General features: G+C 36.3%; 1 protein-coding gene across 10 annotated transcripts in view; it reads left to right on the top strand.

The window, feature by feature from the left end:
* Positions 1 to 18,315, top strand: part of siz (Brefeldin-resistant Arf-GEF family protein schizo) — a 77,190-nt gene that overhangs the window by 48,283 nt on the left and 10,592 nt on the right. The window contains exons 1-3 of one of the 10 annotated variants that reach the window (XM_086908017.1): positions 6,842 to 7,360; positions 10,188 to 10,328; positions 11,116 to 11,523. The exons of 5 other annotated variants lie outside the window; for them this stretch is intronic. In XM_086908017.1, coding sequence (XP_086764143.1) covers positions 11,333 to 11,523 — 191 coding nt within the window. In that variant the 5' untranslated portion in view covers positions 6,842 to 7,360; positions 10,188 to 10,328; positions 11,116 to 11,332. Of the gene's footprint in view, positions 1 to 6,836; positions 7,361 to 9,868; positions 10,343 to 11,115; positions 11,524 to 18,315 lie in introns of those variants that run through there. 4 more of the 10 variants (XM_086908016.1, XM_086908014.1, XM_086908015.1 and 1 more) reach the window with 4 other exon arrangements.

The following is an 18,315-nucleotide window of genomic DNA, read 5'->3' as shown; positions in this document are numbered from 1 at the left end:
TTCCGCGGATTTAAATTCTCACTTCTCGATAGAGTTTCAAAGAAATTTTAATTCCTTCCGATCGAAGTTCGCCGAAAATACAAACCTTTTCCCGATACTGTTGTACCATCGCAGGATAGAACAGCTACGAGGAGGAAGCATTATCGATAACAGAATGCGATAACTGTGTTAACAGGCGGTCTATACACGCATCGAACACGTGGCGTGCAAACGAAGCGAGTATATATGGATAGCATTGCTGGTGATATACCGTTAGGCGGCGGGGACTCGTGGCGTACAGCGCCGTTCACAAAATAGGTGTCGATGCGTCCAAATTCGTGTCAGACTTGTCCATCCCATTCGAACGATGAAATTCGCCCGACTGGTCAACCAATGGATCGACGGCTCAGTGAAAGTCAAGCGGCTGGTCGATTCACCATCTTTCGATTTCCGCTCGATCGATCGATCGAGCCTCGAATCGAGAGGAATTATTAATTAATTAATTGAGGCCATCGATAATCGAATATACCGCAGTGGAAAAATGAATAAATAATTCAAATCGATGTGTATTTTTCTCGATAAATACGACAAAGATGGATCATTTGAAAGGAGTTTCTATTGTTCGTTGCTTATAAAGGGATAAAGCGATCACGAGGGAGGATTAAAATACGATCGAAGCAGCTTTGTAGCTTATTGAATAAAAATATTGATTTAGATAAGCAGCTAGCTTTAATGACGTATAATATGCGTGTAACACATCGGTGGGAATAAAAATATATTTCGAATATTTTTCGGAGATTAAATGCTAATCGATAATTTAGTATCTCTCGAATTCGGCCCATCTATCTTTGTTATTTTTTTCTTTTTTCTTTATCCATATGTATGTATATTGCTCGCAATAAATTGCGGTCTCAAGATATCTCTTTATTCGAGAATTGTAGAATTTTAAATCGCTTATCCCATAGCTTTAAATTTCTAAATAATTAAAATTTGCAAAGCTGAGATTTTTAATTTTGAATTTGAATCGAAAATCGAATTTCGAATTGGATGTAATTAAAGAATAATGTCGACGGAAGAAATATTATGCGAAACTCGAGGAAAATTTCGATGATAAATTCGCGTGAAGAAACTAATAATAGTAATCGTGCACGGCTCGTGAAGAAAACGGTAGAGCAGCTAAGAAGTTGCGCATACGATTATTCAGCGAGCATCGATGACGCGATCTCTTCGTTTTTCCTTGAGAACAGCCTCGGACACGATACAACAATCGAGTCGGTTGCTTTCGTTTTAAACGTTCTTGCGTCTCTGATCGTTTATCTCCTGGTTGGTGCTTTCTGCTGTTTTTTCTTTTTTTTTTTTTAATGAGAATTTAACGATCGAAATTTAACTTTTAAAAAGAACGATTTTTTAACAAAATATAATAAATCGTAAAAGAAAGGAAACTAAGAAAAATAGTAAAACTTTATTGCAGATAAATAAAATATTTTTCATGCTTCTTAAAAGTCTTAAAAGTATTAAAATTCAATTAAGAAATATTCTTAATTATTTGAGGCGAAGAAAGGAAAAGGGAAAATTTACGACGAATTGAATCTGCGCTTCAACATTTTATCTAAATCGAGTAAAATTCTGTTAAAATAATTTGATCGAATAACAAACGCAACGAACCATCACAAAAACATTCTTTTAGAAGCGTAAAACCCGCGAGGAAAAATTATATCGGTTAAAGAGATTAACCGCAAGGTAAATAAGGAGGTAATAGGACTTTAAAGCGTGGAGTCGTTTCAGAAGTCGAGTTGCAGAAATGCTTAGACAAATGAGTCGATGACTCACTTAGACTTTCGCAAACTATAGTTGTTGGAAAAGGACGCAACATGAAAATGGTATCGCGGAGAAATAATATTAGCTGATTAGCTCGTACGAAGAAAATCGTAGAAAATCTCCTCGGTTCAACAATTATCTAAACGACGAAATCACGAAAAAATCGGCAACACTTTTTTTTCTGTACAAAAATAAAAATCTAAATTTAGATCGAAGAACGAATTTCCAAGAATTACGAATTTATCATGGCCGAGGATCCAAGTGTTATTTTAACCCAAGTTCATCTTGATTCGGGTAAACACGGCGAAAAGTGATCCTTGCGTTTCCATATTTGTCGAATCACGAGTATCTCTCCGTCAGAAATCAGGAGAGCACACGATATCTTTGAAACTATCAACCGCAATTAGGTATTCCTTTCCAAGCGTTTTATATCCTTTATATCGCGTTCCTTCCGATGGACGTTCGTTGTTAGACGCACGCCAATGATAAAAGCGTTGAGAAAAAGCCGTTTCATCGTTTCCTTTCCTCGCGGAGACACATTTCCATGGATCTAGCACACCGAGCCGGAACCGAATGCTGAAAATCAAAGTTGTGCAAACTTGCGACTGAAGAACGAGCTCTTCCTTTTGTAACGCGAAGTTGGAACATTCAGCATTTCTGATATTCCGCCGATCCGGATGATGACGATTCAATTAGAATATTTTAATATTCAAAGGCTGTAAGAAATTGGGTTGTTGAAATTACCAATTTAAGTAGAGGTTAATTCAAGTAGAAGAGGCTATTGCTGTTAGAATCGATATTTTGAAAAGTTGTTTAAAATCATCTTCTCTGAAATACGCTAATTTTGCCTTCGATCATGTGTACGTGTGAAAATATTTCCTTTTATTAATAGAATTAGGGAAAAAAGTCTCTGAAAAATAACTAAATTAATTAAAAATATATGTACGTATTAATTTCAATCTCTGATCTTTGTCTCTTTTCAATCGGAACGTTCTATCGAATAATCTCTCTCTTTCTCTCTCATAAACTTGCACGATAAATAAAATAAGTAAACCCAAGCGTGGCGCGAAAAGTATCGTGAAATTTAAAATACAAACTTTCAGCCCGGTTCTCTTTCCACGATGATAAAACATCGACGACTTCCAACCGAAATTCTCTCTCTCTCTTTCTACACCGGATCGTATTACCATGACTCGTTAAGTTAGTTGCACACACCGAGGCTAACGCCCGTATTCGAGGAGCGTTTTCTGGTGGGGCAATGTCGTTACTTGTTACGATCGAACCGACGGTTAAAAACGAGCAAAAACCCTGGATTATATTATGGAGGGTGTGGGGGCTTTCTTGGATCGCGTGCTGCTCTCTTATTAGCCTACATCGAGGCAACGAGCGGCTTCGACTTCTTATTAGAGTGTGACGTGTACGTATCGTCTAAGTGAACTTGAACGGTGACGATTTCATCATGGCGTACGGAACGAAATTCGTTCTCGATTCTTCGATTGGATTCGGTCCTAATTCCAATGGTGAATTGGTGGAGCTTCGTGGGAACAGATTCGAAAGATTTTTTTTTTTTTGGTTATATCTTTCGTTTCGCAAATTTAATTTTGGATATATAACGTTTTAATAACGAAATACGATGATGAAAGTTATATCCACTCGATATTTGATTCGTAATTTTTTTAAAAACTATTTAACGAATAACATTTTGATATTTGAACAAGTTGTAAATATAACAAAATTTATCTGCAATTCCAAATCACGGAACTGTGAAAAGCATTAGAGCAGCAACTCTGACATTGATTATAATCTCGATTAACCAAAAGCTAACCTCTAAATTTCTTGTATCTGTAAAATTCTTCTTTGTATTAAACCCGTGAAAGAGACTTATCTTATATCTAAATAATTAAACTATGAATTAGATTAATCGTTAAATTCATCGATATATAATGGAATTTCCAATGTGTAACGTATCCAGGGAATTTTATAGAAAACGATGTTACCGTGCCACGCAGATCAAAGGAGCCAAATTATGCGACGAAATGCTTGTTAGCGGTTACGAGATTACATTTGCGTTAATATATTATCAATACTAATGAGGAAATAGCAATTCCAATGAAATTATTGCATGGATTCCATTATACATACTGTATGATGTATCTGCAAATTCGTGTTCACGACCGCAACGTTGAGAAGGTTAATCGGGATGGCCAGTCGAAATATCTCGGTGAGAACCGTCGCTACACTCCACAACGATCGCGAGTATGCGTTATTAAATACCTAGAACGCTTAATCTCTGTCTTCTCTCTTCGTTTCTTTACGATCCATAATTCTAAAAGACTGTATGGATAATCGATTAAGATCGAGACGATACTTTTGATTGGAAACGTAGGCTGATGTAACACTAGAGATTTTTCTATGGATAGGGAATTTAATTTTTTATGAATTCGTTATGGGTGTATAATTATGATGTATAATATTATGACGTATTATCGTGAAATATTTGATGGTTAACAATTTGAGGGTATACTTGTTGTGTTTTAAATTTATTATTATATAAGTTTAATTAGGCAGCAATTGAAGCAAATGAATCTGCAAGATTAATGAAACGTTTGAAACAAATATAACTATATTAAATCATAATAATCGAGTCAATCTATTACTACAAATATAACCATACACCTTTTTTAAATTAATCCGAAAAATTTCTCGATTTTATCCCTAGATTATCCCAGAAATCCCCTAAAAAATTCTCAACAATTTTCCGGGTATTTCAATCCGTCTACCGGATTAAAAACTCATCGTGCTTTGCTATCCCGCATAAATTCGTTTCGAGATGAAACGACACACTTTGCATTTGTCCTAATTGCATTTCGAGGAAACAGCACGCTATCGAATCCGCCGTTCGAAATGGGTTAACCTTTCGCAAACAGGCGACAATCTCTCTCCCTCTCCCTCTCTCTCTCCCTCTCCCTCCCTCCCTCTCTCTCTCTCTCTCTCTCTCGATGTCTAAGCGTACGGAGATAACCGAGGCTTTCTCCCCGTAGGCTGACTTTTACTTTTGCCACGAGCATTGAAGATCCACGCGTGAATTTGCATCGAGCACGAGCGTGACCCGCGCATAATGTTTCTGCAACATAGTTGACTAAAACTGGGAGAATTGGGTTGTACGAATTGGGTTGAGAAGAAAGTCTGCTGGCGATGAAATCCATCGTCACGACGATGGAAAAGTAAGGAAAAATTGTGTAAACGAGGAAATGAGAACTTTTTCGATGATGAGATTGATAAAGGAGAGCGGTTTTTCTTTTTATTATTATTATTATTATTTTTCCCTCAATCTCTTCTCTACAAGATATATTCTGAAAAATTACTGGAACATATAAATTCGTACAAATGGAGAAAGAGAGAGAGAGAGAGAGAAAGAGACGCTGCTGCTACCAAAGCAAATTATTTTCCATTATATTCATGGCAACTTCGTTTAAAAAATTATTCATCAACTTTTACGTCCATTTAGGCCTATGTAGCTATTACTTATACACGCTCCTCTAAAACTTGAGATTTGCAGCAACCATCTCAAATAAGAGTTCTTCTTCTTCTTTCTCCTTCTTAAATATCAAAAAATCACGACGAGGCGATATCCCGGGACAGGTTGCAAAGCAATAAAATCAGATCGCCACTTTTTCAACCCTTTTACCTTCGAAACACATGCATCGCGGCCGAAATCTCGCGTGAAAGCGAGAGCCGCCTGGAACTCGATGATAATTTTTCTAGCCACAGTCGAGCGGCCGAAAGTGTTCCACGCTCGCCGTGTGGAAATTCACTAGGGCTTCTCTATGGTGATTTACGATACGAGGCCGGCCGGCATTGGTGAGGAATAAACTAGGGGGGTGGGGGGATCTTCGAATTCGAGGCCGAACGAAGGTTTTTTCGAATTTTGTTATTTATTGGGTAGGCGTGTAGGGAATGGATATTATATATTGAGCAATTGAGACTGTTTATTATCTTAAAATGAATTCCAATTTATATATTTAAGATCGAAATGTTTTTTTTTTTTTTTTAAATCGGAAGAATTAATTCGTTGATTAAAGAGAAATTTGGGATGGTTGAAGTAGTAAGAAAAGAAGAAGGATGAACGAGCTCGTTGGGTGGATGGTAAATGGATTTAATCCCAAGAGTGTTATTTTTTTTCACTCGTCGAGTCGAGCCCCATTTGTTTCCTTTACCTAAGTGGATCAAGTCCGCTGAAATTTATTTTGGCCAGGTGAATCCGATCCTGCGCGGTTGCCACTCGACGCGCTCCGTCTCCGCATTCTCATTCGATTCAACCTCTAACCTCTTCTATCTCTCGAAATTTATTTATATTTAACCCTTTGCGCTCGCCATCCTACATTTTATTATACTAATTACATGTACAATATAATCACGTTCTAGGGACTTTTGTTATCTCGATCGGTAACCTTCTTAAATACGAGTTAAATAATATTCTTCTCGTAGAATGTTATACATAAAATCACGAATTTTTCGAATCGATAAATACTTATTTATGCATTACATTTTTCCATCCGTGACAATCCCTGGAATTGCCTCGACCTTTGCATTCTAGCAACTCTTGTTACAATATTTTCTTTGCTTAAACGTGCATGTATATATATATAAAACGAAATAAATAGATAGAATAAAAGATAACGAAGATATAATAAAAGATTTTCACTGATCGAGGGATTACGTATTTTATTTTTCAAATTAAAACGACTCGTAAGTCAAGACATTCGCATAGAAAAAAATTCGAAACCTTGTTGAATACGAATACTTGAGTGCAAAGGGTATAAACTTCTCGTATAAATCTCTCATAAGAAGTTCACCGATATTGTGCACGAAGATCACGAATGTTTCGAGTTGGAAAGAAATCATCGCCTCGGTCGAGTCGACCTCCGTATTCTGGGACGGTGAAGCTCGAGGCCGCGCATTGTGTACATTGCGTTGAAGTCACCACCGGTGGGAGGCGCGCTCCACCTTTCATTTGACTTTGACAGTTCCATTATGGTATCGAAGCTAACGGCGAGCAGTACCGTAGCCGACCGCTGGTGAATCAACGCGCGTGCCGATATGCCGTGGTATTTTCATCGTTCCTCGTCTCTCGCCGTGTTGTCGGGGATCGATCCTGATAAGCGTTATCGAATAAGTGTCGTCTCGGTGTGTGCCGTTGTTCCTCGAGGATCGCGCGAGCATCTTGTCGAGCCGTTTCGACGCGCCTCGTTTTCCTCTGCTTTACTTTCTGAGAATTAAAATTTTTTTCGTTTCATCCAGTTGGAGATGGAATCGAACTTCTCCTTTTCTCTTGTTGAGAAAAAAAGAATTATTATCACGAGTGAAATTTTTAGCAAGCGGTGTCATTGTGATTGGAATATTAATTTGAAATTCGTTGTATCGTGTCGGTTTCATCGTTGAGAATCGGGAAGAGAAGAGGTCGTTTATCTTATTGACTTGTAGAAATTGAATTTTTCTCGAAATATTTTTACTCGCTTATTTAACTTCTTCTAACTCGAGAATCGCAAGGAAACGAACGAATGTAAGTAAAGTTTTCACAAATTTCACTTCTGAAATTCCAAACTGCACCACGTTTCTAAGAAAGCGGCAAGATACTTTTCGAAGATCTCTCCGAGGGAGAAAAAAGAACACAATATTCCCATTTTCATCGTGCTTTTAAGAAAAACAATCTCTGAATTTTCGACGATAAGTCAACCACGAACCCATTAATTAATCCAATGGCACACTAATCCATCGAACCGGACGACCAATTCCTTTTTTTTTTCCTATCCTCTTTTCATTTTATTGATAAAAAAAAAAGAAAAAAAATCCTGACAAAACAAAATGGAGAAAAAATGGAACTCCATAAAAGGTATTAGACGGAGTTTCTTTAGTATTTTCCAACTTCGTGTTCAACTTCGAGGTCGATTAATTCCTGCGCGGCCGGAAAACGGGAACGCGCCATGATATTCCGCGCGCCTTTTACGGATTCGAGAGGCTCTCGCGGACCGTTAAAGGGTTTAATCAGTTGTTTCTAAAAAGGATCCTCTAAATTTAAACTAAACCGGCACGATTCCTTTTTCTAGCTGTTCGCGTTCTATTAATTCCTTCGCCTTTTCGAGGAAAATTGTTCGAGATTAGGAGGAAAACTTTTTCAACTCAATTGAGAATGAGTTTAAAATTTGTTTCCAATCATTTTCTCTGTTGGATTCTGCAATTTCCTGCAAAATTCATTGTTCTTTATTTATGCGCGGATAGAAATTTTGTAAGATTTATTTGTTTTCGCTTCAATGGCGTAACGTGTTACGCTGTTTTTAAACATTAGTTCATTGTTGTTGTTTATCTTCAACGAGTTAATTAAATTTCGCAAGTCTTCCACGTTCGAAGAAATTTAACATGCTTGAAGAGTTAAGAAAAAGAGTAGATTAGAATTGCTTACAGAAACAAGAGACTGGCTTCTTGTACAGTTCTTATGAATTTTAATTTTGTAATCATTAATGCGTTTCGTTCTCCTCGGAGAATTTGTAGTCTGCTTTCTAGAGAAAGGGATAAATATTATATATATATATATTTATTTCATTGGAAAGGAAAAAAAAGAAAAGAAGATCGAACGATTTTTATTCTTTCTTTCCTTCTTTCTTTTTAATATATTAATGTTAGAAATGGATAAATTTTCCACGAAAGTAGTATGATACTTCGAAGTGAAAATGTCCACAGCTAATGGATTTCATTGCTTGGCAAATTTAGGTAATATTTAAATGAGGGAATAATAGGATTAAAGACGGTTCGTGAAGGCTTGCCTTCCACGTTTTGAAATTAAAATGATGAAAAAGCGAAAAACGTATTCAACGGGTGTAAGAAACGACCCGTTAAAAGTAATTAAAAAAACATCGAATCGAGTTTGTCTCGCGTTGATCAATTCTTCTCTTTTTTTCCTTTTCCATTATTCATCACGCAAATCGAATACTTCATATCATCATATAATATTCACACGTATCGCGAAAGAAACTTTAAATAATTAATACACATTAATAAATATTGAGATTCGATAAAGTAATTCGTTCTGAGAAACTAGAAGAACTATTTTTAATTATCGAGTAATATCAAGAGAGCACGAGTCTCTTAGGGGATGATCTCCTTTCGAGTCCAATCTATATATATATATATACTTTATCCACTGAATTTAACCAAAATCTTTGTTCACTCGATATCATCTACTCTTCCCTCGAGATTAAAAACTCGTTCTTTTTGAAAATTGAATATTACTCGATCGTCAAGAGTTGTTTTTATTCGATCATCGTTGACACGATTATATATATAAAAAAAGAAGAAAAAAATTATTCGCACACAATTAGTTTATGCTCGTGTAACTAGAACGTGTCAGTGGATACCGTTTGTTCCTCTTTAACTGGATCGAGGCCTCACGTACGAAAAATGCGTTGGAATAGTAATGAACCGCCGCCTGGTGATCGGTATTTTAACGTGGTGAAAAATTCCTATACAGTTTCGATGCTTAATAAATTCGTTGAAGAGCAAACATCGTTTTTCTCTCACTTTTTTTTTTTATTAAAACGTTGATTCGCTAATCGAGTCGATCGTTTCGAAGGATATTTTCGTTTCGTCAATAATCAAATTTCTCTTTCTTCATTTTTCATTTTCCTTTATATTTGTATTGTGCGAGTATAATGGAGATTAATAACACAATAGGGTGATTAAATAAAATAGAGAAAAAGGTAATTGTGGCGCGACAGTTGAAGAGATTATCGAGTATCATAATTAAGTATGATAAGCTGCGCCGTTAATTACTCGGACGAGATATTTCGCGGCGGCCATGTTTTAAACGCGGGAGATTTAATTGGACAACAAAACGCGATTAATTGCAGTGACGGAAAATCGTTTTCGTATAAATCAATAATCGGCTCGGAAATCGGGGGCAATAATAATGGAAGAAAAATAAAATTGTGATTTTGTCGATGCAACATTATGATCATTCAATTTCGTCTTTTTTATTTTATTTTTAGTGCACATCTTTATTACATTCAATTCAACGGCTCTCGATGGCTCTTCGATCGTGAATGTGAAATTTTTATTTTTTTTTAATTTGTACAAGTAACGAAGTCGGAAAGTTAATTTCAATCATCCAACTAACATTTTTCGAAAGTTTCTCCTTTTCACGGAAGATTACGAAAATCGAAATTGCGAAATGAAAAAGTAATTTCATTTCCATTATCCGGTCCACGTTTCGCGCATATTAATCGTTATTGTCGTTAGAAAGTCGCGATCGGTGGTTAATTAATCGGGGGGGAAAGCATCAGTGAAAACGATATTTTTCATTCATATATTATAAGCAGTTTCATTCTTCTTTGAAGGAAAGAAATTAATAGAAAAGGAGATGGAAGAGGGATATAAATTTAAATACAATACGAGAGTTAATTATTAAGTAATTGTGAAAGATATTACATACTATTGAGGGGATAAAAACTTTCTTCGTGAGTGAGTTGCGCGGACGGGTGAGTTAATGCAAGTGAATAAATATATATTCTTAGCATCGACACTCGATGCTAAATTTACTTTAGATATTAATCAGTTTCATTGAAATATTGGGAGTAAATAGGGAGAGGTAAAAATCGTGTTTTTCATTGAATTGAAAAGTGTTAATTAAAAAAAAAGTCATTCCACTGTTCTTTCGTTTCAATCAGATCGAGCGTTTTTATATTAATCGATTAGGTGAACTGAAAAAAAAAAAAAAAATGGAAATTATATTTATATTAGAATTATAAAGGAAATTATAATTACATCATCCAAGTGATATTAAGTATTTTCCAAATTGTTAAATTATATATTATTATATAACTCCGTTTTTTAAACAAAGTTTTTAGTTATACAGTTGTGAGTTCTTTCCTTTATCTTATTCCATGTTAAGAAATCTCTAGGCATTCAATTCAATCAAATCGATTATTAAGTATCTACAAACCTACGAACTACTAAAGTACCACGATTAAAATTTCAAGCAACCACTGTTTCAAGTTAAACTTCCACCAGAAATTCTACCAACTTTAATTATAATTTATCACTCGAACGTCCTCTTTTCTAAAAGAAAGAAATTTAAAAAAAAAATTTGTCCTCGTCTTTGGACAAATATAGAATCTAAAATAACTTCTCGTTCCTTTTTGAAAATTTATTTTAAAGTCGTCAGATATTTCATTCTTTCTACTCTTTCCAATTTTTTTTTTTTTTGAAAGAAAAATGTCAAAAATGTATATTTTTTCTTATTTTTTTTCCCCCCTACAAACACAGGTCTATTGGATACCGAAATGTATCTCGAATAATTAAGACGTTTTCGATATTTACGAGACAAACCAAAGAATATTGTGATAATCGGTAATTAGAGACGGTGGTACGTTGTTTAAAATAACGAAAAGGAGTAAAAATATGAAACCGGGAGTGAAAAACATCGAGACACATCGACACATTCTGTGATAAAAGTGATTGGTGGTGATCAGTGAGAGTAATCATGTTCATGATGATCGAGCCAAGAAGCGACAGGGTGGTCAACACCCAAACGAAACATCACTGTTACCAAGTGATCAGAACAACTAAGGTGCACCAGAGTTCTAAGAGTTCGAGGATTGTCACCGTTCAGGAGAAGGTGATCAGATCTCGGCTGCAGATGGGCTATTCCACGCCTACCAATTTCATCAACCGGTACTTATGCTACATCTTGATATATCTTTGTAATACGAACGTTGATAACGGCCATCATTATAATTATTATTTAATCTTTGAATATTTGAAACAATATTTTCATCTCAAATTTCTAACCTTCCATGATTCCATGAATGTATAAACTTTTTTTACGATAAAAAAATTCCCTATTGTTCGAAACTTGCAAATTACATGACTCTCTCTAGAATCCACTAGAAAAGTAACTAGAAAATAATTAACCGCAAGTAAGATCCAAGATCCTGGTGTAATTTATCGAGAGGGGAGGGAAAAAAATCGAAAGAAAAGGAATTAAAAGGACGCGGTAAGATGGAACAATTGAACAATCGTATAAATATAATTTATGATTTGTAATTCGCAGCGTGTCCTAATTCATGGTTCACTTCCGGGCGATGGCTCGTTTCGAGGCCGCGCTACACGGCTCGAGTTACGCAAACAGTTTCCGGCTATTTTATGGAAATTTTTCACCCGAAGAACCCTTCTAGAGGCCGGCCTCTCCTGTGACTTATTCGCGTTAATTACATGCATAAAAGGGGACAGAATATCTGTCGAGTGTGGATCGTGTTCCCACGAGACGATTTTACACGCGTAAATCTTCTCTCGAAACACGATGAAATATTCGAGTGCAATTTTATCCTGTGCGAGATACTGCCAGTAGAGTTGTAACAGTCGAGGGAAAGATCTTTGTCGAAGTAAATATTAATGAATTAATGAGTGATAAATACCGACGTGCAATTTGCATTTACTTTTTATTCTGATTCTTAAAATATTTCCATGTTTCCAATTAATTCTGTTAGATCAATTTCTTCCAATTTTCCCCTGAAAATTTTAGTTTTCGGTTTAACAATCGATTTTCGAGCTCGATCGATCATCTCTTCTTCGATCGTAAAATTCTCCGAGTGCAAATTTCTAAATTCTAAATTTCCCCTAGATTTTTTTCCCGTTCTAGGAATTTCCAAATTTTTGGTAACTTCAACCGCTTGAGTTTATCAACACTTGAACATTCAACTTTCATTCACTCGGATTATCTCCCAATTAAATATCGCCCAACTTGTTAACCTCAAATTTACCATACTGCCGATTTTATCTCGAGTAAATTGTACAAAATTATTCTGTATCTCTCCGTAAATAAAGAAAGAAACAAGTTGCGACAACAAGGCTCGAGGAGGGAGAGATTCGTTGATTTTCATTACACGGAAGAAGCCACGCACGATGTCCCGAATTCATTAGAGGAATTATCAAGGCGTGCTCCATTACCACAACTCCGCTTCTTCGCGTCTCAGTTAATTATCATTGAACAATCAACAACCGTTGATTGCCATTAACGGTGTTAGGGATTCAAACGATCCCTCAGTTGCGTGAAATAATTTCCTCTGGTAATAGCACGCGAGCTGGTTCCCGCTCTCTCGAGCAAAACTAGGGGAAAAAACTAGAAGAAAACGTTGGAAGCAATTTCATCGTGCAAAACGATTCGTTGATTCATATTACGATTTTCAATCTTTTTTTTTTTTTCTTTTTATTCGCATAATTTTCTATCTCGACGATATTTGATTCCAAAAATTATAGAATTATAAATTTTCAAAGTTTCGCAGCCACATCGAACAGAAATACAAAAGTTTCCGTTTATCCTTAAATACGTTTCCTTTCATTTTCTATAAAATTTATGTTCACTCGTTTATTAGCTTCGCGAAACTAGGGAATTTTGTAATGGTTAAAAAAGGAAAATTGCGCATCGCCTATTTATAAAATATACTTTTATATATATAATACCTCGACCAAAAAAATTATGTGCATACATAATGGTGCATCACGAACGATTCTTCTTCCTCGTTTATAATTAGAATGCATATGATTATCGATTGCGCAATGCTTGGCAATGTCTATAAATATAAAACCATCCAAAGTTGCATTGGCGTGAAACAAACCGTTTGAAAAGCGAACCTGCCAACAAAATAGCTCCTTTAGCATCGCTCGCACGAAATGATCCGTGAAAAGGCGCACAAATGGTTTACTTTTTCAACAGCTTGTTTTCTCGTGATTTAAACAGCCGTTGCCTCTTTAAAAACGCTCGCAAAAGATTCTTCCCTTTTTCTTTTTTTTCTTTCTCCTTTTCGAAATCTACGCTAGATTTTTTTTTTTTTTTTTCAAGCGGGGAAACAGAACAGAGAGAAACACACGGGCAAAAGGGAAGGAGAATTCTCGTGAAGATCGTGAGCGAGCGAGCGCCTCGCACACGAATGCACTTTTGCACGCGACGCCGTTTAATTACGTGACGTTAATTTCGCGATGCGCGTAACGTGAATCGTACGATTTCACGAGAAATTGCGCCTGCTCGTCCTATCTTTTCTATCTTTTGTCTTCAATGAACGCCAGTTTCTCAAATCCCGAAAATTCTTTCGAGATTTATTAAATCGAGTTCTGTTCCTGACTTTTAATTCTACAAAAACTTTGTACAATCTCGAAAAGTATAGGAAAAATTTAATCGATTCTTTGCAGTTTTTATAAAAAGTTGTTTGAATCGATAATGCTAATTTACTTCTGTTTGATAATTATTTTCAATATTGAAAAAAATAATAACTACGAAAATTTTATACAAAGAATAAATTAATTTCATAGAAAATTGCTCCGTTCCCCGTACTTAACGAAGCAAAGATACATAAAAGATGAAAAGAAGAAAGGAAAAAAGTTGTAAAAAAACGAAAAACTAGAAAAATCAAAGCGTTTGCGTCTTTCACGAAGTTCTATCAGAGGGAGATAAGGAAGGAAGGAAGAGGAGCGAAGAAAAAAGAAAGGAAAAAAAAAAGGATAAGGAAACACAGTAGAGGCTTCTATGGCGCGTGTCCAAGTGGCAGCTGATGCACTCCACCTGAAGCCTACGCGTCTGAGGGTTTTGTCTTCCTATGAACGCACGAGTGGCTATGCGCTAGACTATCTCTCAACCCCCCCTCCCCCCTTTCTCCCTCCTTTCCCGTCTGCCGCGATAGAGTAGACGCCGTCCAACGTCAAACGGCGCTCCAAGACAATGGAGAAGTCGCTTCTAAGAATTTATCGAGGGCGCAAACTGCGAGCAGGCTCGATGAAAGGGCGTTTGTTTTCCACGGCGAGTCGGTAGAGAGAGGACGGTATTCACTTTCCGCTTCCGAGCCTATTATTTTCACCCCTGAATGAATGCAACATTTTCCATCCAACGTCGCGATCGCTATTTCGATTTGGTTTTCAAAGGAGAAAGAAATATATTTCGAAAAGAGAAAAAGAAATGGATTGAATGGATCTTCTCTAGTTTACCTAGCGATAATAGAACTGCTTACCGACGATTGTCGGTAAAACATTCTTTTTGTTTTACTAGAAGAAATTGAATTCTTTAATATCGTGGAAAAATTCTAAGCATCGATTTGTGTTCTTAAAATTGTCACTTTGTTTAAAGAGAATTTATATATTTTGTTCTTTTTTCTTCCCAAAGTTGTTATCATTGAAAACCTAACCTAATTTCTTCAATCTCGTTCGACAATGTATTCGAAATCAATTGAAACAACACGTGGATTGCTCGAAGATTATATAAAAGACTATATAAAGAATTCAAATATATTCAATTCCAATTCATAATTGACATCACTTCTCTGCTACTTTTGCTCAAGAGTCAACATTCTAGAGAACAGAAATCTCACTATCGTAATTCTCAAATACTACGCACGATCTCCAGCATGGTAAAACAGATATTTCGTTTATTGCACTTTCACGTACGTATGTATATATATATATGTACATGGACAAACAAGTATCTCGTAGAAACGATAGCATTAGAGGGCGGTCTTTCGTTCTTTCGTTGGAATATATTGAGAGGCAGGGTGGAATTTTTTTTTTTTAAAACCTCCCAAGAGTCGAAACATCTGCTTGTCGGCTGTTGCACGGAGCTCGTGCCGGTGGATGTGCGCGTGCTATTGCCTCACTTGCACGCGTGTGCGTGCGCACACAACAAACAGAGCTCAACACCTGGCTCCGTGTTTTTTAATCAAAGTGGCTCCGCCAGTCGAACGCCAGTATCCTCTTTCTCTTTCTCTCTTCGATCCCTCAACCGCTCTTGTTCTTTCTCCTCGATGGAGCACTTTGTAAAAAAGTGCATTTACGTTGCTCGTCCTTTTTTTTTCTGCGATCTGTGAAACGCGTATTAAGCAACTTGAATTTTAATCCATGAAGAAATGCGCCGAAAATCCTTTCGGTTGCTTTACAATTGTCTAGGGACATATTTTGAAATATCCCTATATCGAATAGATTCATTAATTTATGGAATTCATAAGTTGGAAGGATTGAGAAGAATGAAATTGTGCTCGATTCGACACATTCGACGGTTTTTGCGCAATTTACTTTTTTTATTTTATCGTTGTGATTTGTCGTTGCGATTGATGACTCAAAAAGTAAAATTTATTGAAAACGTTATCGATATTGTATATTAAGTGTAATTTCCAATTGCTCGAAATGATAATATTAATAACATCGCGACGAACAATTTCTTGTTGATGTGCAATTCAATGACAACGCAATTACCCGTTAATTTCTCTGTCAGGATCGATCGATGATTACACGCGATGATCGTGAGTGTGCGCACGCTTTAATAATTTCTCTTCTATGGCCTTTCCTGCAATTACGTTCCATTTAAGACGATCATCGCAACGGTTGGGAAGAAAAATCCCCCCTTTGATGGAAAAGAATGGTGCGAAAGTGATACAGTTGTTGGCATGCTCTGTGTTCGCCAAGAAAACTAATTCTTCCTCCTCTTAAAATTTGTACAAGAATGTAACGAGTCATTAAATGGTCTGGGAAATTTGGAAAGTAGAAAAGGCGTATAATTCTTCTGATAAAATTCTTTTAAAAATCCTATTACATGTTCAAAATGTTGAAGAAGAAAAAAAAAAAGAAAGAAAGAAAGAAAGAAACGTCATGCATCTAATTCGCATGACTCATCGACCCTCGCAAAATCCAATCAACGAGGGAACTTTTCAGACTTCTCAACGTGTAAGCCATAAACTTACATACGCTTATTCTACCTTACGTAAGTCGTTTAATTGAACGCATATTGCATAAAGTATGGAAGGTTGAGTGTCACGGCCATCGTCATCATTATTATTATTATTATCATCATCATCATCATCATTGGATATCTTCCGTCGTATACCTGCTGACACACATGTGAAAGTCGATACACGTTTTCAAGGACTGTTTGAAAAGGTAGCATCCCTTTACCCTTCCCCACTTCTGGCGAAATAACGAAGCTCGCCAGGGTACACAGGCCATTTATCCTCGAGTGTCTCTTAACCCATTTCAGGTTCGAATTAATTTTTTTCTTTTTTCTCGATATTATATACGTACATATTTCTTTATTCGTTTGTTCTAGAGCAGTAAGATATAATAGATAAAAAGAGTCGGAATCCTGTTTATTAATTTTTTTACGAATATTTCTATTTTATCCGTGACAACCTGTTATTTTTATTGTACATTATAGAGGCAGTTTTGATAGATTTACAAACCTAGGAGAAAGAAAATAAAAAAGGGAATACGGATGATCTTATGGATGATCAAATCATCTCCTTTCTTTCCAAAAAAAAAAAAAAAAAAAAGAGAAGAATTTCGTGGAAAATTTCGATACACAATTTGATGAGATTATCCAACGAGGGATAGAAAGTTGCACGCAATTGCCGTGACGTACACGTGCTCACTCGTTCCCCGACTGTCACTGATTTCCGATCCTCGAAGAATGCCCGTGGCTGCCAGCTGCTCGCGATCCTCGATCACCTTAGCCCACCCTACGATCGTCAAACTGTCACGACCCTTCCTCCAGTTCGCATCGAACCTTCAAACCGTTCCTTCTTTTCGATCCAACCTTCCACCACCCGAACAGAGATTATCTGTTTCCCTTCTAAAATTAAGTTTGTTAATAAATTCTCGAGCCTCGTTAAATTTAAAATTACCGTCCAAAACTTTTCTAAAACTTTTCCAATTTCCACGAATCTTAAAAATTACTTTTTCATCAAAAAAAAAAAAAAAAAAGAAAGAAAGAAAAATTCCCAAAGATCTGAAAACTAAACTTTCTAAACTTTCCCGGAGGAAGAAATTTTATTTTTTCTCGTTAGATGAAGTGAAGTGATTCTGATGTGAAAAATGCGGTATTCGAGAAGCGGTGGATTATCGAATTAAAATTCGATAAGGGAAAAAATCGAGAAGGGAAGGAAAAGTGTATAAAAGAGTGTGAGATCGAAAGAGGAGAATCGACATGGTGGTCTGCGTGGCAGGATTTCTCACGGGGTAGGTTGTTATCCGACAATTGTACGGGGGTGAATTTCGAGGTATGATTCATGGTGTGTGATTCACGAGCGCGAAACAGTCCCTCGAATGGTAATTGCCCGCAGCTGGTGGAACAGAAGTGGCGTTTTTCCTCGCGACCATTCACCGCGATGTTTCGTTGTAGTTATGGCTGGCAGGCTTATTTCTGGTAAATTCACTGCTTGGAGAAGCTGTTTTCAGAACCTCTCCTCAATTGTAATTATTTCAAGAGTGGATCTCGATTTACTTTCGGAAATTTAGACGAGTGTATGATAAAATTCTCGAAAACAATGAAATGAGAAAAACTTTTTAACGCGAAAAGTGAAATCGATTCTTTTTTTACACAAAGAAAAACAATATTCGACTGATATACATTAAATGATTTACCTTCGTAAACGTTAGAAAACGCATTTCAATAGAAACCGACGATTTATCTGCAGATCTCCGGAAATCACGTTT

Source organism: Apis florea, unplaced genomic scaffold, assembly GCF_048593485.1.
Source record: "Apis florea isolate Af1SG1 unplaced genomic scaffold, ASM4859348v1 contig_3036_pilon, whole genome shotgun sequence".
Taxonomy (NCBI): Eukaryota; Metazoa; Arthropoda; class Insecta; order Hymenoptera; family Apidae; genus Apis; species Apis florea.
Note: the sequence above shows the minus strand (reverse complement) of the source record. Positions and strands in the feature narration are given on the sequence as shown.